Source organism: Adiantum capillus-veneris, chromosome 10, assembly GCF_014529385.1.
Source record: "Adiantum capillus-veneris isolate H3 chromosome 10, ASM1452938v2, whole genome shotgun sequence".
NCBI classification, from domain to species: Eukaryota; Viridiplantae; Streptophyta; class Polypodiopsida; order Polypodiales; family Pteridaceae; genus Adiantum; species Adiantum capillus-veneris.
Genome location: NC_140940.1, coordinates 96,015,127 through 96,042,412, shown reverse-complemented (window position 1 = coordinate 96,042,412; position 27,286 = coordinate 96,015,127). Strand labels below are relative to the sequence as shown.

Genomic DNA, 27,286 nt, shown 5'->3' with positions numbered 1-27,286 from the left:
GTGAAAATCCAACGGGATGAAAAGAGATCAACTGCTGAGAAGGATGTCCCATGCAAACCATCCATCGGTGGGGTGAAGGCACGTAGGTTTTTATCTAAACCCCAAGGTACAAGAGATCCGAAGCTAACAAAACATGGAAAAATATATAACACATCTTATGTTAGCAAGGTAGAGTATTAGAGCTGGAAAAAGCTACATATTGCAGTCAAAGACCAAGAATCAACTACTCGTAACGCGAAGGCTGAGGTTTGGCGATCAATAGACATCCTATTTTTGATGTGCGACAAAGATGACTAGTCACAAGGTGATATGAACAAGTTCAAGGAGAATCTCAACCTTCTCAAAAAATCATTCAAGACATCATGGACAGACACCCAAATTACTCACTACATGGTATTATCGTGTATTTGATTCTATTTTATGTGCAACTATGTGAGTGTAAAACATTCTAACTAATCTGTTTTCATATCCAGCACATCATCTTCAATCATTTACCATATTTTATACAAAAGTATGGGAACCCGACAATATGGAATACCCAAGGGATAGAAAAGTCTCATTACATGGCAAGAAATGCTTATTTCAGGCACACACGACATGGTGGCTCTCGAATCAAGGCTAACAGTTTGAGAGAACTATTTGAATGGTTCTATCGTAGAATCATTCATCGAATGTAGGCAAAAGAAGTCTTGGCCTCTTCAGCAACAGCACAAGCCATCAGACATTTACAACAACAAAAAGTTAAAAGATCAATGGCATACAACAACTCCGGTGCTCGTGAAAGTCAACGAAGGTGGAGAGAGACAATGGTGTATGTGAACCACAAGTGGAGAAAGATACTCTGAGTGGATGACATTGTACAAAATTTATGTAATACATGATCTTATACAATTGCTACTTAAAGTGTATCAAGATTTTGAAGGTTCAATTTTGTTTTTTGGCACATCACCTTTGTAACGAATCATGAGATGTTTGCCATACTCTAAAAGTTCATCTGGGTTTTGTCTACCAAGAGCTAGTGCCATTGCTGTGTAAGTTTAGTAATACGCTGCCCGACCACCTGTATAGCCCGGGCAGTAACCAAAACAATCTCTAGCAAACACTTTGTCCACAAGAATGACTTTATCTGCACTTTTGGGCAGCACGGGTCTACCCAAGAAGCGTGATAGTGTCTTGAATGTGTAAGTTGCTATTGAACCCTCTTGTGACATGAAATTGTGAAAAACTACTATCGGCGACTCGCAAAGCTTTGAAAGGTACTGCGCTAGGGCCGCATCCCTTCCACGATACTCTCGAGTCCGCCGTCGAAGGAAGTCATCCTTGTCAGCAATCCAAGACTGCACATATCATGTCAGAGTAAGTGACACGCACACGCGCGCACACACACACACAGAGTTACCATGAAGCTCTCATCCTGCAAAAAGAGGTTTTCCTGCCACAGGTCTACAGATGTAGTTGACCCCTGACCTGAATGGTTAAACCAATCCTCCACTTCTTTGTTACTTGTTGATGGTCTTAGGCTTTGTCTTATTGCTTGGAAGGTGGCTTCATCAGGTAGTGTCTCCTTGTATTTTTCAGCTTTCTCAAAGCATCTTCGGAGGCATTCCATTCGATTGCTGGATGTTTCCATTGCCTCATCATCACTACTATCCTCTGAAACAAATCCACTCCTCTCCTCTTGGACTCTGGAAATGATAGCCAGGGAGAAGTCCTCCCTTCAATAAAAGATGCTTTGCACATCATGTAAAAACATATAGGTATTGTCTCCAATCCTGAAGTCAGGCACAGCAGGCAGCATCATCTGAGCATGCTTCTCAGTGAAGTTACTGACATCCAAAGGTAGTTTGATTTCTGTGGTTTTCACAGAGAGCATCTTACTTCTTTGTACTTCAATTGCCTCAACCTCAAGGTCGACTGTATCTTCAACCTCCTCGACTTCTTGTATATGTGTTGTCTCCTCGCATTCTTCATCTGGTGCTGCATCCTGCTCCTCTAACACCTCATCAGGATTCTGCATGAGGAATCCAAACAGGCTGTTCAGGTAAATCATAAAGCCAAAGGATTCCTGAATAAGTTTGCACTCTTTTTGGTGCAAAGGGCAGGCTGAATGTCGGCAAGCAGGTGGTAATTCCCTATACTTCTTCAGTCCCTGTCCCTTTCCACCACAGTCATTTAAATGCACAACAGTCATAGTGGGCAGAACAACCCTCCCTACCTGCACCATCACTTCAAATTTATCTCTGTAGGACTGCAAGAATTCACTGTGCTGAGCTAACAAGTCTTCAATGTCAAACTTTGGGGTAAACATAGAATGAACTAGATCAAATTTGTCCCCAGCACCACAAGATGCTGCAAAATCGAACAGCCTCTCATCAGTTGCAGCCGGGTCTTCCAGAGAAGACACATCCTCTTTGGCTTTACCTTTAGTTGCACAGGGACTGCTTTCTGGCACATCTGCATCATCTGAGAAGTCTATATTCCTCTTTCTTGTATTTTTCTTGACAAGTACTGTAGAGGGTGAGGGACCCTTGTAGGGTGAGGGATCCTCTTGGCCTGGTGACCTCTCTGATTGATCTTCACCAATTGACTCTTCTTCAGATATGTCCTGACAAAAGTCAACAGTTCTTTTGGCAGAAACATTAAGCAATTGAGCCTGCAAAAGCTGAAATCTTGGCACAAGCTCTAGGTCTGGTTTCAGCCTCTTCTGCCTACTGGACCTTAATCCTATTCATCAGAAAACATGACAAGTCTCACTCTCTCTCTCTCTCTCTCTCTCTCTCTCTCTCTCTCTCTCTCTCTCTCTCTCTCTCTCTCTCTCTCTCTCTCTGTGTCTCTCTCTCTGTGTGTATGTGTCTCTTTGTACTAAAGGCGCGCATAGACAAAAACATACTTTTTACAACTCTCTACGCGCGCCTTAAGTACAATTGAGAGAGAGAGAGGGGGGGAGAGAGAGAGAGAGAGAGAGAGTCATAAATTTACTATAGACGCGCGGAAAGATCTACAGCCAGTGTTTGGTTGGCTCTGCGCGCCGTTAGTACACGGAGACACACAGAGAGAGAGAGAGAGAGAGAGAGAGAGAGAGAGAGAGAGAGTGTCTCTGTGTGTGTATGTGTCTGTCTATGTAAGTATGTGTTGAGGTGTGTGTGTGTGTGTGTTGAACAACAGTATGGGTTTTTCTTTGTTTACACACACACAATTTGCTACCAACTGTTGGAAATACAGAGAGACAGAGTGAGAGATCACCTTTTGTTGGTGGAGTTTGCAGAAACTCCATGGGAGGTGTCTCCTCCATTGCTTTTTGTCTCTCTCTCTCTCTCTCTCTCTCTCTCTCTCTCTCTCTCTCTCTCTCTCTCTCTCTCTCTCTCTCTCACAGTGATGAGTCCCCCCCTCTCTCTCTCTCTCTCTCTCTCTCTCTCTCTCTCTCTCTCTCTCTCTCTCTCTCTCTCTCTCTCTCTATGGTTCTCTCTTTCTCTCTCTCAAAATCACACTTATAACGGATACACAGCGGCGCCCCACGTGTTACTATAAAATAGAATATAATTGCATGCTGTCGCACGTGCGGTCATTATTGAGCCCGTATACTCTTGTACGTCACATATAAAGGTCATGAGAGAGAAAAACCACACCGCGTCAAAGAGTGAGAGAAAGAGAGAGAGAGAGCCGTCGTCTGCGTCTCCGACAGAAAGCCGACCCATCTTCGACATAACGCAGGTCTACGTCCTTAGAAGGTTTGGCCCTCTCCCTCTCTCTTTCTCTCTCTCCCTCTGCTTCTGAAATGTCCCTCTATATGTCCCTCTACCTTTCCCTCTATCTCTCTCTCTATTTCTGTCAGCCGCTTGGTGTAGCTCCGTGATTGAAGCCCTTGGCGTTGAGTTGTCCAATGAGAAGAAGAGACCTTCCATGTCACCGACAATCACCCCCAACCTCTCTGCTCTAGCATTTTAAAACGCTGCTATCACGGATCCCCTCCCTCAACCTCCTGCAGCATTTCAAAATGCTAGCTGCCAAGCCCCTTGGTGTCCCCCCCTCTACCCTGCGAGCGTATCAAAACGTTGTCCGACAACCACAGTGACGCAATGGCAACCTGCTCTTCCTCCCCTGCATCTTGAGACGCGTGTTGGAGTCCACAGCCGCTCGGGATCCCCCAACCACCCAGAGAGTTTTAAAACGCGTCCGACAGCATCGACTCCCACCCCTTTGACGTCGATTCTTTCCCTCTGCGACCTAGTGTTTTGAAACGTTGTTTTTGCAGCTGGTGTGTTGGAGAGTGATTTTTGGGAATCACCTCCTTGGGCAAAGTTTCGAAAAGTACTTGGGACTTGTGTGGGCACCTTTGAGAGGTGTGAAAGAGGTTCAACCTGGAGCGAAGCTTTGTGAAGCGGCTTGGGAGACGAAAAGGCAATAGAGGAAGTTTCTCGGAGCGGCTTGGGAGACAGAAAGGCGAACAGAGTTTGGACCTTAAGAGAGGGACAGTTTGGAGAATTTTCGGCTTGGTTCATGTGGCCATTTTTTTTGGAGTACGAGAAGGTACCAAATTACCGGACTTTGCAACTTCAACATGGCCCTCCCTTGCTCGAGCGCCCACGGCCGACAGCGACCAAAACCAACAAGTGGCTATGGATAGCAGATCAATCATCCAATTAGCGGCCTATGCTTCGGCACAGTTCTCCAAGAAATCGGTAAATTGTTTGGCTTGAGATTGTGCAGCCAAAAGCAAATGGACGAGTTTGCTAGAGGACAATGGCAAAGGCAAGCTTGACAAGGATGTCAGTACCATTACTCAATTAGCTGCCTCGGTACCCACGAGGTCCGACAACCATTAATATAAATGTGACACGACGCTTTGTTTGGCTCGGGAGTTTGAAACCAAAGGCACAAACAGGAACTCACACAAAGACAAAGTGAAAGGCAAGCTGGACAGAGATTACGGTAATAAAGATTTGACAGAGGAGATCGGCATGGCACACGTGGCGGCGGCCACAGTGGCCTCGACGTCATATTTCTAGTCAAAGTGCAAGTGTCACCACTACCTTCAGCCAAAGAGAGGCTTGTGAGTGGCAGAGAGGGGCAAGCAGTGCTCCGTATAAGTAATTCGGACCCTTGTGTTGGAGTTCAAGTTATCGATGTTTGGATTGGTAGGTCGGAGTTCAATGCACATGCATTCAGAAGGAAACCAATCAGATGTATCTAAAACACTATGGATGAGTGCACTAATCCATTGCAGTTGGTCGGATCATGGACAAGATGTGTTCCACAGTTCATTATCTTCGAGTTTTATATTTTGGACGTGATTTGTTCACAGTTCACGAATGGGGATTATTGGACGTAGTGTGGTCTACAGTTCGAGTTTTCTACAAAGGCAACCGATGCTCAAGGCATTATTCTCAGGTACAAAGTTGAGGGGAGCAACGCCGAGGTGCATCCAGTTGGTGGCCACTTCTGGGGTGTCCATGTGTTAGCTTCTTCATCAACTTGGTGTCCCGTATGAGCTGCAGAGAGGGTGGTAGAGTTTTGGCATCTCAACTGAATTGCCCAATGTGATCCCATTACTTAGTTTGGCTTTTAGGTATTTATTTTACTTATTTGTTAAAGTCTGGGTAGGGCAAATTAATGAGGTTGCTATATAAGCAACCCCTTGCCTCCAGTGTATACACATTCAGTTATTCATTGCCAAGGTTGATTGGTTCAGGACTCTCTCTCTCTCTCTCTCTCTCTCTCTCTCTCTCTCTCTCTCTCTCTCTCTCTCTCTCTCTCTCTCTCAGGAAGCTCCGAGGCCCGCACAAGAAGTCCACCGGTATAAATCTGGTAGAGAGAGCAGAGCTCCAACCCCAAGTGCATCCAACACCCTGCCACACAACATCCAAGAGAAACAAAAGACCAAAACCCAAAACGAGACAAATGAATACAAAAAGAGAAATGCAAAAATAATCGGGATATCAAACAAAAAGAAAGCCATATTGACAAGGAAAGCTTTACACATCCAGCCACACATACACAACCCAAAGCAAGCCTTGAAATAACAAACACAAAAAATCAAAGCACGCAAAATCCAAGTTCCACTCACCTACACGACACAGACACCCACCCACCACGCACACACCCCAAAGCAAGGAAAGATGTGTAGCCAAAGACAACAAAAAGGAAAGCAAAAACCAGAGAAAGAAACAAAAAAAGAAAAATTGCAAGCAATCACCAGGGAGAAAGCCGACAAAGCCACATCAGCAATGAAAGTGACGAAGTTGAGGGCATTAAAAAAAAGCTCCAAAGAAATCCGCTGCTCCAGCAACAGTGGCCACAGCTGCAGCATCGACAGTGGAGACCTATGTAGTGGCGGTAGCAATTACATCGGCTGGTGAGAAGAACATCGGCAAAGTGAAGATTGGCCTTGTGTGAAGAAAGCTGACAATTGAGTGAGAAGGAAAACAAAAAATGCCTTCCTTGCTGAGTGCGCACTGCACCATACACAGGGCTACTGAAGGCAAGCAAGTCACGGGCTGCCTGGCCTGAAGCGGGCAGCAGGGGCAGCTCAGTTGGCAACAACTGGGGCAGTGGGCAGCAAGCAAAAACCAGCATTGGTAGCGGTAAGAAAACCAGCAAGCTGAGGGTATCTGGCTGCAGATGCAAATCTTGGCCAGGGAGACGAGCGATCAGAGGGGGACTTTTGGCGAAATCCATAGTGAGGCGCAACAGAGATGAGAGAGTAGAGGAGTCTGGTGAGTGGCGAGTTACTGCAAATCATGGGAGAATTGGAACTCTCTATCTATCTATATATATATATATATATATATATATATATATATATTACCACGAAGGCGGGAATAGTGCCATGTCATCCTGCCCTGAACAACAAGGAAATTTGTATGGGTGAGAGTTTGCTAATAAAACATATCACCAAGCTAAGAGTGATCCTGATGTTGAAGATTGATAGAGATAATCTCTATCAATTCATGCACATGATTTGATCATCTACTGAGGAACAACCCTGTGACCACTGCTCTTCATCTAAATCCACTAGCAATCCCCTACCTTAGGGACCAAAGTGAGGCATTGGATAAGACAAAATTTAGAATTGTCAAGACTTGTCAATTATTCATAAGAAAAAAGGCAGGATATGCTAGAACCACGGGCTAGAAGCCAACAAACAACTAGAACGCAATGCACTTGACAAAGTCTCAAAGAGAACAAACAACTAACTAACCTGTTGGCGACACACAGGACAGCGGTTGCTACTATCCAACCATCGAAGAATACAGCCAGTATGGAAGTGATGGCCGCATCTTAAGTCTCTTCTCTGCTTGTTACATGCATAATCTAAACAAAAAGCACGACCATAATACTCAGACCAGCAATAGCCAAGGATTGAGGAATTAAAAAAGGGACAAAGAATACCTTCCAAGCAAGTTGGGCAAGTGTTTCTATCTCCAGATCGAGTAAGAGCAGATGCAGCAGGGGATAAAGTAACTGGAACACCTTGATGTTGCTGTTCAAGCATCTTCATTACTTTGCGAGCAGCAGTCCCCTCACTGGCAGTGACAGTCTCTGCTGATGAAACCAAAAGCCTATCCATCATCTTCATTACTGTCTCTATATCACTGGAGGTAGCTAACGTAGTCGAATCACCTAAAACTGAAGTAGGAACAGCAGCTACCTCATGTCGTGGAATATTTGCACAATCCACGTGCAGAAAAAACCCACAAGATTCACACCCATATGCCCATTTAGAAACATCCTTGCCACACTCTGCACATGACGCTTTGCGAAAGCGGGTATCAGGTTTGTTGAAAAGCTTTAGTCGATGCTCAGGATGCTTGGAATGGTAGGGGTTACATGGCAGCATTGCGCAAAATATGTGGAGGTCAAAATCACAAGAAGAGCAGTGATACACTCGATCAATAGCTTCCTTGCCACATACATCACACCAGCACGAGCCTGAGTAGGCATCCTTTTTTGGCATGAGCTGCAAGATGTGCTTGTGACAAGAGTGCTGGATGAAACGGGGAGCACGAGCACAATGAGGATGCATATCAAAGTCACACTCATCACAATGGTACACAAGAGGGAACGCAGGGTCACCACACACATCACAGGTGTGTGTCTTGTTGCTTGCGAGGGTCTCGATGTAAAGAGGGTGCTTGAAATGAGAAAAGTGGGAGATCTGTTCACCTGTTGCAATGCAGCTTGGATGGAGGTCAAAATGACAAGCACTGCAGTGAAAGACAGAGCCACTGCCCTTCTCGCGGCAGAGGTCGCAGATGAAGAAACCAGTGGGGTAAGGGACATTTTGAAGTAAGACCAGAGTATGGACCATCGTGAAAGCTTTGAGCTTCGTATAGAGGGTGTGTATGGAGACCTTCCTGCTCCTAATTCACGGGCATGATCTCGGACGGTGTGTATGGAGACCTTCCTGCTCCTAGTTCACGGCCATGATCTCGGATGTATGGTTCTTTCAGAAAATGGCGATGGAGGGAGCGGGTTTCTTATAGAAGCTTCATTGATGATCGGAGGGCGTATTTTGCAGGGCAGTGTTCTCCTCAACGAGGGCCGAAAAGGAGAAGCATCACTGATTGCGATCTTTTGGCATGTGCAGAAGGAAAGCAACGGACCATGGAAAGTTCCGCTGCGGGACCAGCTCTCTGCCCGATTCCTCGAGCAGAGTAGAGAAGAGCGAGGAGGAAGGTGAGAGAGAGAGAGAGCCGATTCTGACAAGCCAACCCCCAGGGCCCAACGTGCGAGCACCCACATTATACTCTGTACTCGATGGCAAATAGTGCATAGTCTCATTCTATCACTCACAAAAATGAGTATATAGTGTACTTGTAAAGGAGATGGAACTTTGATTTTCGTGCTAAAAAACCTAGGGCCTAAGGCAAGTGTGCCTTTGAAGTTTGGCATGCGAAAGAGCTTGATTTTTTTTTTTAAGGAGTGTTTGAAAATAGTTCAATCGTTCTAAACCAAGTGGTGGTTGATCGTGGTGGTTGATCGTTTCGGCAAAAGAACTTGATTATTGACAAGCAGTCTTGCCCTTCAAATTTTCTGGACTATTGGGAAAGTACCAACACACCCCTCTAATCTGTGAAAATTCTCAAAATACCCCTCAAATTTCAAAAATTCCCAAAAAACCTATTTTTGTTGGATTGTTCATATTTTCTAATCTTTATTCCTTTTTTACAATAGAGATCCATTTTTGAGTGCTTAGCATGTAATTTGTCACAAAACATCTCGCAAAAGAAGGCAATTATGTCTCAAAATAATGAAGCAATTCATCTTCAAAGCCTACAAAGCCAACTCAAATTCTAGTTATAGCATCTTGTACCATAGACAATGGTCTTCTTATGAAAAGCTACCAAAAAAAAAGGGAGAAATTTACTCTCACAACTAGGGGTATTTTGAAAATTTTGGAATACTTGAAGGGCATTTTGGGAATTTATGACAAAATATTAGTGGGTATCTTGGGAATTTTTGAAATTTGAGAGGTATTTTGGGAATTTTCACAAATTAGAAGGGTGTTTTGGTAATTGTCCCTTTTTTTCCTGGTATAGCAGTGTATTTTATGAAGTGTAGCTCATCAAGGACAGGGGAAAATAGATAAATTGTGTGGCAAAACCTAGTCATCAATGTTGTAATCGCGTTTCTAATCTTGGCAAAGTTAGCAGAGCGATTATGATGAATCAATCCTAGTTTTATTCGTGCCTAGACTCTACCTTTAATCTACGACAAAGGTAAAATGAGAGATCGCCTCCCTGAACTTGTTGATGCAAGGAATGAATCCCTCCCTAGAAGGAAGTTTATTAAATAAGACTTGTGGATGCAAGGAATGTGCAAAATCCCTCCGTTGCAAGTAGTTTAGTAGATATGGTTGATGTTAACCCTTGGTATTAAGGCATATCTTAAAAGTGATTTAGAGAGGGAATCTCCCACTCCCATATGTAAGAAAATGCCTTCCATGTCGCTCTTACAAGACTAGATATCACCCCTAGCACAAGTGTTGCACTTTCCCACCGCCTTTGTACAAATACTCTGAGGAGTCCTAACCCATCTCCTTATTCTAATTGTTCTTAATAGCTTTGCGACGAGCCTTTGATCATTCAATCTCTACCAACACCACAAGTGCAAGTAGAGGTAATAATAGGGGATTAGTTGTATGTGTTATGTTACTCAAGATTTAGGGGTAATGAATCATCGTTATGACCGCTTACGAGTAAGCTCATGGCAAAAGATGGTATGACTATAAATGCGATGCCTTAGGCCTACGAACATGGAAATCAAAATATGGAGCTGGTAGCAAGTAGACACCTTCTTCCTATACTATGGGTTTCTATGCTATGGTGTAATCCCACCTACAAATTCTCAAATTGTGCCCTTAAAACTAAAATTAAGAGGTTAAAATTTTACAAAACATTAAAAAAAAATTTTGTCAATTCCCCTTTAGATTTTGCATATTTAGGTTTTTGAAATTTTATAAGGCACTATGGGGCCTGGGCCATGGGCATTCTCTAGAAATTGGTGCCCAAGCCAAGTACTAAAACAATAAGCTCTATAAAAAGACAAGAAGTGGACGTTCCAAGTACCATGTAGCTTTTGCTATTACATATAGTACTCTCTAATGCTACCTTCAGTTGTCAAGAGAAAACACTTTCTTTCCATGTGTGGCCAAAAGCTCTTTGTAAGGACAAGTTAGGTAATATATAATACAGAGACCTATTGTGTCAACATTGCACATATGAACATGTAGAACCCTATTGTTAAAATATATGTTTTAAAAGATGTATAGATAGACACTACAATTTTCAGGAGATGAGTGCATATATAATATATAATACAGAGACCTATTGTGTCAACATTGCACATATGAACATGTAGAACCCTATTGTTAAAATATATGTTTTAAAAGATGTATAGATAGACACTACAATTTTCAGGAGATGAGTGCATATATACATTTCTCAAGAATTGTACATATAGACACTGCAATTTCAGGAAGTATATCCATATATACACCTCACCTCAGTTTGTCTGCATGAATGACAAAGGCTAAGGGTACTTGTGCACTCAAGTATGTAGATTCCATAGTATTGTCTTGAAAGCCCATTGTCTCCGACACACACATCCCTGCTAGTGTGTATCTTGTACCAGGGCTAGGTTTACCACTATTAAGTTAGTTTTTTTCTTTTTTGCCTAGATAACGTCCTAGTAGACTCGTGGAACCCTTAGAGAGCAAGTGTGGACCATTGGATTATGCTTGTTTAATAAAAGCCACATGGCAAGGTCAATTTGTTTTCCCACTTCAATGGAGTGTTCGAGAGGCATTAACTACGGTGTCGCATACTCTCGGAACCAGTGGCACTCTTTCATATGGACCAGTGTCAAAGGTGAGATATAAAATCAACATGTGCCCACATCAAGGGTTGCAAAAAAAGACTCGAGATTTTTTTATCGAGGTGTTGAGGTGACTTGTTTTTTTGAATTGTGGGTCTAGAAAAGCAAGCTTTCTCCTTTGTGCAAATTGATTCATGCCATGTTGGAGGCACATCCTTGCCCGTTATTGCTTTCTATGTAGTCTAAACCACCCTTTATTTAGTGTTGAAGGGGGGGGGGCATTAATTGGGGGACCAAACACACACTTTTGTCATCTTGCAAAGGCCATTGTGTCTAATAGTACGGCCGGCCGCCGAAGCTCTCTCCCCCTCTCTCCCTCTTTATCGCATGCAACTGGGCTTGTTTTCATTTTGGACTTTAGTCTTCAGGTCGTAGATTGTGACACGTGTAAAGGGGAGCCCTTCCGCCATATTATGTTAGTAGATTCGCCTTGGTAACTGATCATACTAAATTATGTAAGGATGCTCCTTCATGCTAACAATTTTGCACTTTCTTTTCAAAATCAAAAATTGCATATTTTTTAATTAAAACGATAGAATATCCTATTCAATTAATGTCCTTGCTCTTCATTGCCATAGCTGCGTATAAGCCCTCTTTCTTTTCACATATTCTACAAAAAGAGGTTAAGTCAATGTGAAGACAATAGTTATTCTCAATTGAGAGATTAGCAAATTTATATGAAGAAGTATTCTATTTTCTACACTTTTTTCTTATACATAAAGACAGCATTTTAAGACCCATCCTGACATCAAATTAAAAAATAGATATGTTTAACAAACGGAAAACATATTTTATTTTGAGTCGGTTTTACTTTATGAAGCCCAATCCCAAAAAAATAAAATTTGTCGAAGACATCCTCCTTGGATACGGAGGATATTTTCATTTTTGCCTCCCAAGGAAGGACTATGTGTCTACTTTCAATGCATTTTAAGGCTAGGAGGTAGAGCTCTCATCTCCCTAGTTTGCAACCCCTTTTTTCCACTCATTTTTCACTACCGCATCGAAGATAATGTGATGCATCTCTAAGAGCACTTGCTTGCACTCAAGGGGAGGCTAATTTTTATCAAGAAATGGAGGAAAGTCTTTTCTTTTATGATGTTCTAGGGTTAGGGTTAATGGCATCAGCAGATATGCACTATGAAGAAGTGAGTCTAGGTTGGGGTCATAGCAAGTGTGATATGTGAGATCACTATCCAACGCTTCTTCTCTCTTGATAGCATTCCTTGCTCGTGTAGCATCTATTTCTGTCCATGGAGTTTTCTTGTCTAGTAGGTTGTGTTTGGGTTGTAGGTGATGTGAGGACATGCATGTTGTGTTGTGGTAGGAGGCCATGCAAGCTTGTGTGTTCTATTTGGATAGTAAGGGTGTGACTCAAGTGAGCATTTCCAATGCACTCTATTGCAAGTTTGACAGCTCTACCACCTTGAAAGTTGCAATGAGTGGTCATATATGTGTGGCATGAAGCATTGGCAACAAGTGTAAATTTGTAGTGGAGTATATGTGTCTTGTGTTTTTTGTTGGGTAGCAAAGATGTATGTATCCAATATGTATATTGTTTTAGAAATGCAAACCTACCGCATTTCAAGACAAACCCTCTGATAGATTGATTGATTGTCACTTTGTGGTATTGTATCATGGTAATGATGTGTGTGACCACAAGGGAAGCCTTGTCCATGTATTGTCACATTTATAGTAATACTACTTCCTATGTTTGTATGCTCTTGATCTTCTCTTCATCTTCTCCATCTTCGTGTGCATTCATCAAGTCGTACTTTTAACAGCTAGTATCAGAATGGGCTTCAAAATCCAAGGCAACACCAGTAGCACCCTCTTGGCTTCATGTGATTTTTTGTGAACATTTGTAGGGTGGCATAGCCTTCCAAAAAGTTCATAGAGCTTGGTATTGTTATGATTTTGATTTGAGCTCATTTTGATCTCCGTTTCTAGTAGTGGTAGTACTATGCCTGCAATTTCATCCTTTTGGGTAGGTTTTTCAACAATGAATTTTCTTTCAAAATAGGTACATTTTAGTTATATGGGCTCTGCTATATAGCATAGGTGAGGTTTGTTAGCTTTTCATCTACACATGCAACTTTTGCATCAAGTACAATCATCGGCCATGATTGACAACAGTGATCTTTTTCGCATGGTGTCTCCATAGGACACACTCAGTGGGGACAACTACTCACATTGGGTGCACATGATACAACATCTCCTTTTTACACAGTATTTGGAACATTGTGTAAGGTTATGATGTACGACCAGGTCTTGTTCTACTGGTGTAGGTTCTAGCAATTCCACTACTAGAGTTGTTTGTTGGTGAGCAAACACAGTGGAGTGCTAAAGATGCCCAAGCCCATGTTTTTTGTTAAGCGCTCCATTACTCCACACATTCTCTTAGCATGAATTCATGAACAACAAAAAAGATCAATAAGACTGGCTTCTTTGTATGCAAGCCCTGATTTGGTAAAAAATGCTTACCTATGCAAGGAGCTAGAATCAAAAGTTATGCATAGCAGTATGATATGTATGGATTTCTTAAGTAGATTAAATATCTCAATAAGACAAGCATGGGATAGACTAGCTTCTTTGTATGCAGGCATGGGATAGACTAGCTTCTTTGTATGCAAGCCATGATTTGGTAAAAATTGTCGACCTATGCAGAAGCTAGAATAAAAAATTATGCATGAGGAGTATGATATGTATGATTTTCTTAAGTAGATTAAATATCTCAATGAGAAATTAACTGATATTGATGAGGTCATTCTTGATAATTCTCTTGTGTGGACAGCTCTAAATGCTTTGCTAAGTTTTTAGCATACTTTTGCCTTCAGCTTTGGACTTGTTAAAGAGAAAAAAAGTGATGATGTGAAGTTTAATGGTCTTGTCTCTGTATTTTTGCAAGAGGCCCAATTTAGAAAACACGGCTAAACAATGTGTTGTTGAACATGAGTTTTGTGATTGCACAACAAAAGAAGACTACCTATGTTGCCACCTCCATCTACTTCAAGAAGGAGGCCTACCTCCACAATTGCTCCTTCTTCAAGCAGCAATATTTTTGAGAAGTCCAAAGATAAAGGAAAGATGAAATGCTATCAATGTAAGTCAAATGATCATCTCATCAAGCAATGTTGATAACCCTCACGGCTCACGGACACCATATCACCTACGACGGACGTTGTATTATTTACTTGGTAAAGTCAGGTACCTTGCTTGTCGGTCCAATAGGGAAAGGGTAAGAGTGATCGCCGATGAGAGGCGCACTCTAACTGGAACATTCAAAGGATTAGTTGGCTAAGCTTGGACACCCAAGTGTGAATGGGGCGAGCTCATATAAAAGTCAACTAAACCTAAAATTCACTCATTCTCTCATTTGTGCAATTGAAGAGTGCTCTTGCTCCATCTCCATCTTCTTCTTCTTCATTATCTCCTTGTGTGTGTGTGTGTGTGTGTGTGTATGCGTGAGAGAGAGAGAGAGAGTGAGTGCGATCGAGCATTGTGGCAGCACAACGGCGGCGAGGCGGTTGAGCGCGGCGTAGCGGCGTCTCCCTCTTCTTCGTAGCGAGGAATCCTCCACGAAGCAAGCGTAGAGCGGTGAGTGACACACCATCGTCATCTTTGAGCTTACTAGTTTAGGCTTGTTGTGTGCTTGGAGCCATTTGTGGCTCGCACACGGTGTATCGGCAAGTTTCTTGCATTGACACGCGCGACATACGCGCACATTTTTAGCGCCGTTGTCGGGGAATGCCATACACTAAGCTTGAATGGCACTCTGTGCTTCTTTTGTGGTGCAATTTCAATTGTAGGAAAGGTAAGGAAGGAGGGTGTGTGTGTTGAGAAGAAAGATTTTGTGTTATACTGTGTAGTTTTTTTGTTAATGGAGTTTTCAAAGGTACTGTGTTTATTCTCTGTGTATTAAGGTTGTTAGTTTTCTTTGTTAATGGAGTTTTCAAAGGTACCGTGTTTATTCTCTATGTATTAAGGTTGTTAGTTTTCTATGTAATGTAATGTACAATAAGTAGGAAGTAGATCTGTGAGAGCTAATAGAGTGTGTTAGTGTGTAACAGTAGGTGTATTAGTTAGAAGTAGGTAGATAGAGTGTGTGTGTGTGCTCTCGCGCAGGCCGCGGCGATCGTATCCTTAAAAATAATAATAATAATAATTAAAAAAATTAAAGGTAGGACCGAGATCGAAAATATCTCCGAGACCCAAGCCCAAGCTCACGCTCAGGCCTAGGCCTCAGTCGCCTTCTAAAAGTTACGAATTTTAGCTTCACACGTAGCTAAAAATCGATTTTTTTAGGACCAACGGAACTTCAGATGCCCGAAAATTGTGTTGAAAAGCATACAGTGACCCTCTAAGTGATACGCTCATTTTGAGCTATCACACACTTTAATCAAAAAAATCAACATTAAAAAAACATTAAAAACATAAAAAACACGAGTGAAAACGGACGCTTAAAAAAGGTAAGCGGTTAACCTTCGAGGTTATTCGCCGACGCTTGTAGGGTGCCAAAGGCACATGCATCTACGCTTTGATCGTGTGCTAGAGACAGAGCAACTAGAGAGAATTTCGACTTACGCGAGTTCTCAATATCCACCTACTTTAGGTTCCGGGCCCTCGACGGGGATCCAAGGTAGTACAAACCAAGACCCGAACATAGCGGCTAGTGACTCTTCCTCTGACTACGATGTCATGGAGGGTTTCCCAATGCCTAATCCCGATAGCTCAAGCCAAGACATGCATGCCATGGGCCCGCAGTCCGGGCCGAGCATGCTTAGCCGCCTGAAGGAAACCTTTAGTAGAGCCACTCGCTCCAAACATGGAGCTAATGATGTAAATGAGGGGGTGGGGAAGTAAATTCTCCATTCGTGACCAACGTAGACCCTATACCGTTAGAGAATGTGCACGTGAATACTTCATTCACTGCACCTCCTGACTCTTCAGAGTTATTTCCCTCCGAGGTCATATTACCCGATGGTAGAAGCCTTGCCGAAGTGCAAGAGGTTGAGCGATATATCCTTGCAGCGAGGGAAAAGGAAGTCGAGAGCTTACGTAAGGCGGAGCAACGAAGAGAGTTAAAAGCGAAAGCCCTTATGTCAATATCCTTGCTAAGAGAGCAATCGAGTGCTCCTGACTTAGCAACCGCTAAGGGCCAACCACTAGAAACCAACATTGCATCTAGCTCAAAGGACACCCCTAGCACCTCAATCCTAGATGGAGTGTTCTTAAATGAGAACTGGGAGTACGAACTACAAACGAAAACTCTGACCGACCTATACACAGGTCACACCTATCACGTGGGTTGGTTAGATGTCCTACAATCCACAATGGGCGCTACTAGTGTGGAGAATCAACAACAAAGAGTTTGTGAGGTCATCCATAGGGTCATTGAGTTAGAGAGACAGAACAAGAGGATCAACATGCCCTCAACGGGTCTCATGAGATTCTTGGATACAAGAAAGGCTAAACAACCGACCTTATCGCAAATGGAGACTCCCTCGGTAAGTCCGATGGATCCTCCATATGTTGTTTCGCCAGGGGTCTCAGTGCAATCTGAGCCCACAAGTGATAGCTTCACCTTTCCAAGTCTAGCTCATCTTTCCCTTAATGACACCACGGCTACCATGCCTACCCCAATGATGGGCATGCCGAGAAACATGCCATGGACCTCATTTGTTAGTAAAGCACCGATACATGGTAGCTCAATGCCTGCACCAACAGTTCCTACAAGTGTGTACCAATCGTATGCACCCATGGGTCCTCGTACTCATGTAGTCTCTACTCCTCCCATTATTTCAACAACCTATGCTCCACAACCACAATACCCAAGTTCTTATTTCCATGGGACTATACCGGCTAGCATTAGCATGTCACATCCGACGTCTGCAATGCCTAGGGCCACACATATGAACTTTGGGCCACCACATGGCACAACATCGTACCCAACGTGGAACCCAAGGGCTTCCTATGCGCCAAGCCCAATGCCAATACCTACTCCACATGTAGTCTCTGGAGCACCTCCACCCACGGTGCCTGCTCACTTAGGTGACTTGGCAACATTTGCTCAAGCTATTGGTCGATCTGTCGCTGAGAATATGCGTAACACGCCTGATAAAGAACCTAGAAGTAAGGCAATACAAATAGCCAAGCTCACACAAAAAATTAGTGGAGATGGGGATGTGAGAAAGCATATCGAAGTGTTTGAACAAATATGCGATTCTCTAGGAGAACACAATGACCTACATAAGAGCAATGCTTTAAGTCTAACCTTAAGTGGGAAGGTAGGGGATTGGTATAGAACCCTAAGGGTGGAAGAAAAAACGATTTACCCTACTCTTAGGAGACTGTTCTTGAAAGAATACATACGAGAGGGAGTACTTTGGGGTGTAGCCTCTCAGCTCCAGAAAGCCCAACGAGAGGAAGGAGAGTCGGTGAGAGACTTTATAAGTCGCTTGAAGCATTTGATTTCTCGTTGTAATCCAAATGAGCGCTTCAACAATAACCAATTGCTTCATAGATTCATTAGGGGTTACGACATGAGGATATCTACAATGGCCTAGTCATTAGAGGTATCACCACTTGGGAAGCAGTCACCACCAATGCGATCCAATTGGAGGATAATTTAATGATTCAAGGAGAAAGAGTGTTTGTTGAGCCTAAATCTATTAGCTCGCAAGCATCAGGGCATCAGCCAATGACCCTAAAGCCTATTGCTAAGGAGCCAAAGATATCTGAGATGACTTTAGCAGATCTCACCAAGGCTATTCAAGAGAGTCTTAGAGACAATCGTGCTCCGCAAAACAATCATATGTATCCAAGAAGGGAGCAACAATGGTGCTCAGTATGCTATGGACCGCATAGTACCAGTAATGCCCTACTTTTAGAGTAAAATTCAATGGGAATTGCAATGCATGTGGAAGGCATGGTCATCAAGCTAAGGATTGCATAGTATTTAAGCGCGCGATGGCCAATAGTCCAACATTAGCATGGACAGACACACCTCGAGTGCCTGCATTGATGCCGACCCCACCTCTTGAACAAACATCACAACACATGGTCCCTAGGGCCCAAAATGTTGTTCAAACAACACCTTTACCACCTCCAGTGCTAGGACCGCAACCACCACATCCGAGAATCACTTCTGTGAATCAAGTGGGTTGTGAGTCATCTATTTCTTGTTTGGAAGGCTGTGAGGAAGATATAGATCCTAATATTGCCTATGGGATGGATGTGCTTGAAGAAAGTCCACAATACTACATGGAGGACTATTGGGGACACGTCAAACCTGTCTATCAAGTAGCTGCTCTTGCGGCAAGAGGTCAAAATATCAATTACACTGCTAAGAGACCACCTCTTCAATGCTATGAGTGTGGAGGTCCACATCGTGTAGCCGAGTGTCCTATTAGGCTACAAAAAAATGCCACACTAATGCAAACCAATCAAGCAAGCACGTCTACAATGCCGATACTCATGTGTAATCGATGTGGCATAGATCATTTGATTGCCCAATGTCCAAATAATCCAAATGCACCGAAGATCACGCCGTTAAACTTGATTGAAGTTACCGAGGAGCCATCACAAAGTACACCTGTGGTACCAGTAAACGTACTCACACGATCGATGCTCCAAAAACAAAATTATATTCTTGAGGAAAGAGACACGGCATCAATTGCCCAATCTCAGAAAAAGAAGAAAACACGAAGGAAGAGATCGCAAAAAGCAGGGAAGTCAGACCCCAGTTCAAAGACCAACATAGGGACTGGTGATGACCCCGTATATATGAACGACGCTGAAGAGGATTTTGATTCAGGAGAAACCATGGAGACCAAAACGACCACTAAGATAGAAACCAACAAGGAAGATCTTCATGAGCCACAATGGCCAGGATCCAAGAAGAAGATAGAAACTTATCCAAACCCTACAGAGGAAATTGAGCGAGTCAAGCAATTAAGGAGTTTGGTAGAAGATACCCAAAGGGATCTAGAACCAGCACCTAGGCAGATCCAAATTACAGACACCGTGTTCCCTACGCAACAACAACCTCACCAAGTCCATAGACCCTTAGCCATACCTAGTGTCATCTAAGAAGAAAGTGACTTAAAGTCATGGAAAAGTGGGCGTACTCACTTCTTGATGGAAAGAATGTTTATAGAGGGACTACTTGATCCTATCAAAGAAATGGAGATCCCATCTTCCCCACGTCAAGGGACTGAAGTCCAAAAGGTGCCGTTAAACATTGCCAAATTGATGGATTTCATGTCTTCAGAATTTAGAACCACCATCATGTCCAAACTATATAAAGACCCTGAGCTAGTCTCAGCTCTTCGAGCCTTCCTCAATGGAGAACTAAAGTTTGGGCTACCACAATTTGCACAGATGGATGGAGCTGGGGAGATGCCAATAGAGGAGGAACACTTAGATCCACAACCCAACCTAGATGAGAACCTTGTTATAGAAATACCTGTTAACAAGTAGGGACAATACTTTGAGGGTGATGAATCCAATGCGACCATACCAATCACTACTAAGGGATTAACTTTGAAGGGAATCCTTGATGCTGGCGCTGGGGTTAGCATTGTGACTAAAAATTGTTGGGAAACTATGGGAAGACCTCACCTTGCGACCACAACCATAGTAGTGAAGATGGCCAATGGGTCTATTGTTAAACCTATTGGGATGCTAAAAGATCTCAAGATCAAGGTCTTTGGACATAAAATAAGGATTACCTTCATTGTTATGGATTTCTCCAAACACACTATGGCATCGGAGATGATCTTAGGACGCCCTTTCATGAGGGAAGCAAAAATGGTGCATGACTGGTCTAAAAACCATGTCTACTTGCAGTTCCAAGATTATATCATTCGAGTGGATCTTGTGAGTTCACTCGGCCCCATTGCAGTATTGTTACACGTGTAAAGAGGACACTGATGTTGGGGAAGATTCTCCTTATATGGATGTACTACCTGGGATGACTGAGTCGGACAATGTGGATTGGGTCCATCTAGCAGCAACCATAGACACTTGGGGAAATAGGGGGACGACCTGGGTAACACCTAAGGGGGATGAAATGCCACCACTCGTACCCTTAAATATGCTAGAAGCAATGTATGTAGCTTCTGATGACCTACAAGATGAAAGTTTGACTGGCATTGGAACCAGTAGCGCCTCACAAGACTATAGCCCGCACGATTTGGGGTCAGAATCATCAATTGAAATCGACTCCGAAGACGAAGAATCTGAGTTAAATCTTAGTGCAAATGTGGGGACAAACCATTCAGGGCCCAGTGGTGGTAACCTAGATGACAATCTATCCAAGGGAGCAACAGACACAAGTAGTGATTCATTTAGTGACTCTTCACTAGAGATCGGTCATAATCGAATTAAATAAGAAGAGTAAGAGATATAAGAGGCGACGATATCGAGCAAATGTGCGTGCTAGAATAAATGAAAAGAAGTCTACCACAGAATGGCTTAATTATATAGGGGCATGTGATGCTCATCGGAAGTTAGTAGATAACTAGGGTGAATACCTTCAAAGAGTTATGTGGTGTAGTCCACAGCCCATTGACATTGCACAACTAGAAGCTACAGAGAAGCCAAAGTTGAGCCGTACTGTAAGGAGACGACAAAATCGAGAGTTAGCTCAACAACAAAAGAAATCGGACGTGAAATCACAGTCCACAGAACAACAGGATTCCACAGACTTACACCCTGCACCTCAACATTTCAAATCCTATACCACAGAGAAACGTAAGGTTGTGTATACAAAGGCTCAAAGAAACCTATCGATGGGAGCAATGGAGTCTATGACGGTCCAGCGATAGTTAAGGAAATAGAGTTAGCAGACCCAGGAGAAGAGTCTAAACCTGTTTTCATTGCCCAAGATCTGACCAAGACTGAGGAGTGTGTACTTAAAGAACTTCTCAAGGAATTCAGGGATATATTTGCCTGGACATATCATGGTATGAAAGGTGTTCCACCTTCCATGGTGCAACACACAATCCCCATGAATAGCATGGCTAAACCAGTTCAGCAACGACCCTACCCGATGAATCCTAAATATGCAAAAATCGTTCAAGAAGAGATTGAAAAGCTTGTGGAATGCGGATTCATATACCCTATTGAGCACTCAGAATGGGTGTCTCCAATAGTGATTGTGCCAAAAAAGAATGGGAAACTCACAATGTGCGTGGATCTCAAGAAGGTCAATGCTGCCTCTAGGAGGGACCATTACCCCTTGCCATATTCAGAACATGTGCTTGAAAGAGTTCCAGGGAAGGAAGCTTATAGCTTTTTAGATGGGTACTCTGGCTACAATCAAATCACAATTGTGCTGGAGGACCAAGCTAAAACAGCCTCTATAACCGAATTTGGAGTGTTCGCATTTTGTGTTATGGCTTTTGGTTTAACCGATGCCCGTTCTAGCTTTCAAAGATTAATAAACACTACTTTTAGAGATGAGGGAGTTTTGTGAAGCTTTCTTAGATGACCTTTGTGTTTATTCCTCTTGGAAAGAACATCTATCATGCTTACGAAAAGTGTTTGAGAAGTGTAGATTGTATCGCATCTCCTTAAACCCTTTCAAATGCCAATTCTGGGTTAAACATGTAGTCATTTTAGGGCATATAGTGTCAAAAAATGGGATTTCCATAGATGAGGGAAAAATTAAATCCATTGCTGAATTGCCACCACCTACAAACTATAAAGGAGTTCAAAGGTTCATGGGCCATGTTGGTTATTACAGACGGTTTATTTTAAACTTTGTCGAGATAGCTCGTCCTTTGTACAAGCTTCTTATTGAGTTCCAATGGACTGCGGAGTGTGACCATGCTTATGAGTCATTGAAAAAGACCTTGACTAGTGCTCCTATTCTACGAGTGCCCGATTGGAATGTAATTTTTTATGTGCATATTGATGCATCGAATTTGCTATTGGGTGTGTTCTAGCTCAAGCAGGAGAACATAAACTAAACTACCCCATTAGCTTTGCAAGTCATCAATTGAATGATGCCGAGAGAAACTACACCACTACAGAGCGGGAAGGTTTATGTATGATTTATGTAGTGAAGAAATTTTGCTACTACCTTCTGGCCAACAAGTTTGTGTTCTATGTTGATCATCAAGCCTTGTTGTATCTAGTAAATAAACCTTGTTCCACGGGAAGAATTACACGATGGTTGTTAATTCTCCTTGAGTTTGATTTTACCGTTGTGGTGAGACCTGGTAAAAGACATGTCATGGCGGATCATTTGTCTCGCATACCCAATGGTGAAGCCCCTATTGGAGTCGATGATGAGTTGCCCGATACTTCTCTATTCTTAGTCAAAACCATACATGAATGGAGTGAGAAGATTGTGAACTTTCTAGTTAATGGTTTTCCCCCCAAAGAGCTTCGTAAAGACATAGCTCGAAAACTGTTAAAAGAATGTGAACCTCACTCTCTCATTGCAAGAACTCTCTACAGGCTAGGGAAGGATGATATTCTTAGACGTTGTGCCCGTGAGGATGAGTATTTATACATACTGCAAGAAGCCCACATGGGTATAGCCGGCGGACATTTCTCAGGGAAACTAACAGCTAGAAAGGTGTTGCAATCAGGCTATTGGTGGCCTACCTTATTCAAGGATGCATCACTTTTTGCAAAAGGATGTGATGAATGCCAACGTTACAAGATCACACAACGAAAGGATAGGATGCCCTTACATTCTGTTAAAGTGACTCAACCATTTGAAAAATGGAGTTTGGACTTTGTAGGCCCAATTAGTCCGGCAGCTCGTAGCACTTAATCTCGATATATTATCGTTGCCACTGACTATGTGACAAAGTGGGCGGAAGCCAGGGCGACACGTAAGGCTGATGCAAGGTCAACTGCCAAGTTTCTCTTTGAGAACATTATTACAAGATTTGGTTGTCCCTTTGAGATTGTGAGTGACAATGGTACTCATTTTATAAATGGAGTAATAAAAGAACTCACTACCAACTTTATGATAGCTCACCATAAGTCCACACCTTATTATCCACAAGCAAATGGCCAAGCTGAGAGGACCAATAAGACCTTAATCTCTATCTTAACCAAAACGGTAGAAGCTCATCGCACAGATTGGGATTTAAAGCTTACATTAGCTCTATGGGCTTATCGTACTGCGTACAAAGATGCCATTAACTGCACACCATTCAAGATGGTGTATGGCCAAGAAGCGGTTATGCCATGGGAGTTTGTCGTTTCTAGTCTTCAAGTAGCTTCTCCAGAAGGTTGGGATGGTAACCCCTTAGTTGAGCGATTATATATCCTTGAAAGGCTAGATGAAGAGAGGCAATTAGCTGTGCAAAATGCACTTGTGGAGAAAGATAGGAGGAAGAAATGGTTTGACCGTCATCTAAAGGACAAAGATATCAATGTTGGTGATAAAGTCCTTATGTATGGAGTGCGTAACGAAAAGAAAAAGTTGAAATATGCGGAAAAAGGACCATATAGAGTATGTGAGATCACCCTACAAGGAACCATTCGTGTGGAGACTCTTGATAGAGTTGAAACCATTGGATTCCTCAATGGGAGAAAATTTAAAAGATACTATGATTTTTTAAGCCAAGAGGAGCTACGTGCCATCCATACAAAAAAGGCAGCCAAGGCACAAATAGAATTGAAGAAGATACAAGCTCAAGCTGAGGCTAAGGAGCGACAACAACGCATAAGACGAAAACGAGAGGCTAACCTTGGAGTCACACATGCATTCCACGTTGAAACCGACGAGGATTGGTTGGACTCTGACACACCTCTACAATACCCTATTGAGCTAAACAGCACCTATGGAAAAGTGCTATATAATGCCTTATTGGACACGGGTGCTAAATATAATCTGCTATCATATGGGGTGTGGTGTCAGTTAGGGAAGCCACCTCTATCTGAGAGTATTATCCAAGTCAAGGGTGTCAACAAGAAAAAAAAAATCGGTTCTTGGAATCTGACACACTTCTGTCAGTTATGAAAATGGGGTTGTAGCTCAAGACTTTTTGGTCATGCTTGTTGGAACTATGGAGGGTAATATAAATCTAGGACGCACGTGGATGATAGCCACCAAATGCACTATTGATTGGGGGACAAGGGGTGTCACAACGCAGAAACCAACTCTTAGCCCTGCCACGGAAGCCATAGTCACTGAGATATTGCCTCTTAAGGAAATAAAACCCAAAACATTGCATGTCCAAGAGGTTGAACCATATGTCCCCATAGCCCAAGTCTCTAGAGCTTCAACTGATGTAGCTGAAATAAAGCTTGAGACACACAAGACCCACCCCGATATAACAAAGAAAACATACAAGTGGGTCCCTAAAGCTTCTTTAGCGACCATAGCCAGTGCTAAAAGACAGGAGCCTGGTAAGAGACGTCCCATTCGTCCCAAGAAATGTTGCATTGGATTCCTAAAAAACTATTGGAAGCCCAAGGCTACTATGAAGGAAATGATCAAATATGGGCGCCAAAACGTAAATTGTGCTCTTACTTGTCACCGGGCCCATGTGAGCTCAATTCTGTGGCTCCAAAACAAATTGAAGATCGCGGAAAGGAAAAAATCACGGAATGCTACACACCTGCTCCAAAGCTAGTTTGCACAGAAATAGAAGCTTCGACACAACCTCCACCTACCATTGTACATATCCATACAAGCAAGAAAGAGTTTGCACCTCCCGTTGTAAGTTCACCACCTACAACAATATTGCAAATAAAATCATGGGAGAGTACCTTATCACCCTTGTAACTAGATGAAACGCATAGGGCGGTCGAAAACTATTGGTTAAAGCCTTCACCCATAACAACTTGGAACAACTGGTTTCAAAAGGTGACGACATCATTCCAAAAGGTATGATCTACCCAAGGAAGGGGGGAGTGTTTGCTGACATCCATCATTCACTTGCTTCCCCCTCAACCTTCCTCCCTAACCTCTTAATCTCTAATCTTAGGGAATGTATATATAAAGCCTTATACTCACAAAAACAAGATAAAAAAGTAAAAGAGCAAGCGCCATAATACAAAATCATAAAAACACATTATGCACAAGAACACGACCCTTGTAATATTTGCACTCTAACCATCATCTATTTGCGTGTACAGATATGGCTAGTACACTAGAGTCGTCCACTCCTGCCTTGGGTGCCCTCGTTACTTTTCACAAATGTTTCACATGGTCTTTCCGGTACTTGCATGTGAATGGGATTTGGTAGGTACGTTAGTATGTGAGAGGAATTTCGAGGAGTTAGAATGGTTGATACATCTCTTGACCACATCTGACCCATACTTAGTAGAGAGCGTTTCTCCCATCGCACAAGCCTACCCTTTTGACCAAGATGACTATAGGTGTCTAGTGACCTTCTTAGTAAACATGGGTACCTATGATGAAGAAGAAGATTTACATGACTACACGGATGGTACATATGGTCTCATGGATGATGACTTTGTTTATCTCAACGACGGGGATAGGGGTTTAGCCTTCGGGTTTCCCCCCAATCTCTACAATATCCTATTCCCTTGACTTTCTAGGGGGAGTGCAAATAATTAGGTTAGGGTTCCTTATGTTTTCTTTGTTGTGTTCAATAAGTGTTGGTACCTTTTCCCACTGATGTGCCTCCTAGAGGTATTCTTTGTGTTTCCTAGCGTGTACAGGAGCGTGTTGCTGTTGTTAGGATTTGGACCTTCATGGAATCTTTCTCTCGTTCACACTTCAAATCAAGCGTGACCATCAACACAAACAGGTGTTTCTTGTCCATTAGCATTGCCCCTTATCTTTTTTGCATCCATGTTTGTCTGCTTTGATTGTGATTGGTAGCATAATATTCAGTGCCTTTGTTTAGTGTCAAACATTAAATTCAATGTAATTTTTGTCATAATCACTTGTCTAGGTTTAAAAATCAAGCAGTCCGACTAAGCTAGTTTGACCAAGCTAAGCGTTAGAGATCTTCTCTTAATACCATGGGGAATGCCTTCCTAATAATTAATGGTTACTTAGGTTCTTAATCCGATTTATGCAGCATTGTGTGAAATGTACTCGGGCTTTCTAGTGGGCTTATTCTCTATTGACCTTTAGCTTAAGTATTATAAAGGGAGTTTCCTAGTGTGATGAGCCTGGGGAGGTGTAACAGTGATATATGACCCCCGAAAGTTACAAAATTAAAATGCTGAAAATGAACAAACAAAAAATCAAAGTGCCACAATGTAAAATCTTAAGCTGGAAGAAAAATCTCAGCTTGATTTGGTACTTCACTCACATGTATCGCCTATGGTACTAGAGCCCTAGAGGTTCCCAGTGTGGGCGCTTTTCCTTGAAAAGCAAAAAACCCAAGGCATACAAAATAAGCACACACATCAAAATTGAATCACTATAAAAAGACTTTGGGGGGTCAAAGAAAAGGTAATCAGTCATGCGATGATTTCATGAGAAATTCCTTTTATCGTAGCTTAACTACAAGGTCTTCTAGGTATAACCTCTAGTCAACCCTCGAACATGAAATACTTGGCTCTCGTGATTAAACAACTTAATCGACCAAAGAAAATTAAGAAGCTTACCCATGGTATTAATAGTCGATCTCTAGTGCCTTTCGACCGTTAAATTAGCGACCCCAGACTTGTTTAATTTTTTACCTTTACATCTGTTTATGCATTTGATTATATTGCAATTTAATCTTTATTGCTGACAAATGGTTTAAAATTCTGTTACCAATCACATTGTTTGCCTACTTCTTCATATGCTTTTTAATTCTATATGAGAATGCAATTACTGTGTCAATGTTGTTTGATTTTGCAGTGACTGAAGAAGGCTCAGGACATTCATCTCAAATGCTCTTCCACCTCAACAAACAGCTTCAACTCAATAGCTTCCGAGGACGGAATCTACATCAGGAAGGGGGGCATGTTAACC

General features: G+C 42.5%; 1 protein-coding gene across 1 annotated transcript in view; it reads right to left on the bottom strand.

Moving 5' to 3' along the window:
* The window catches only part of LOC147449298 (uncharacterized), a 38,217-nt gene extending 29,484 nt beyond the window's left edge, over positions 1 to 8,733 (bottom strand). The window contains exons 1-2 of the mRNA XM_086521782.1: positions 7,390 to 8,733; positions 7,199 to 7,311 (exon numbers count right to left, since the gene is read on the bottom strand). Coding sequence (XP_086377908.1) covers positions 7,199 to 7,311; positions 7,390 to 8,308 — 1,032 coding nt within the window. The 5' untranslated portion in view covers positions 8,309 to 8,733. The remainder of the gene's footprint in view (positions 1 to 7,198; positions 7,312 to 7,389) is intronic.
* Positions 8,734 to 27,286: the final 18,553 nt, after the last annotated feature.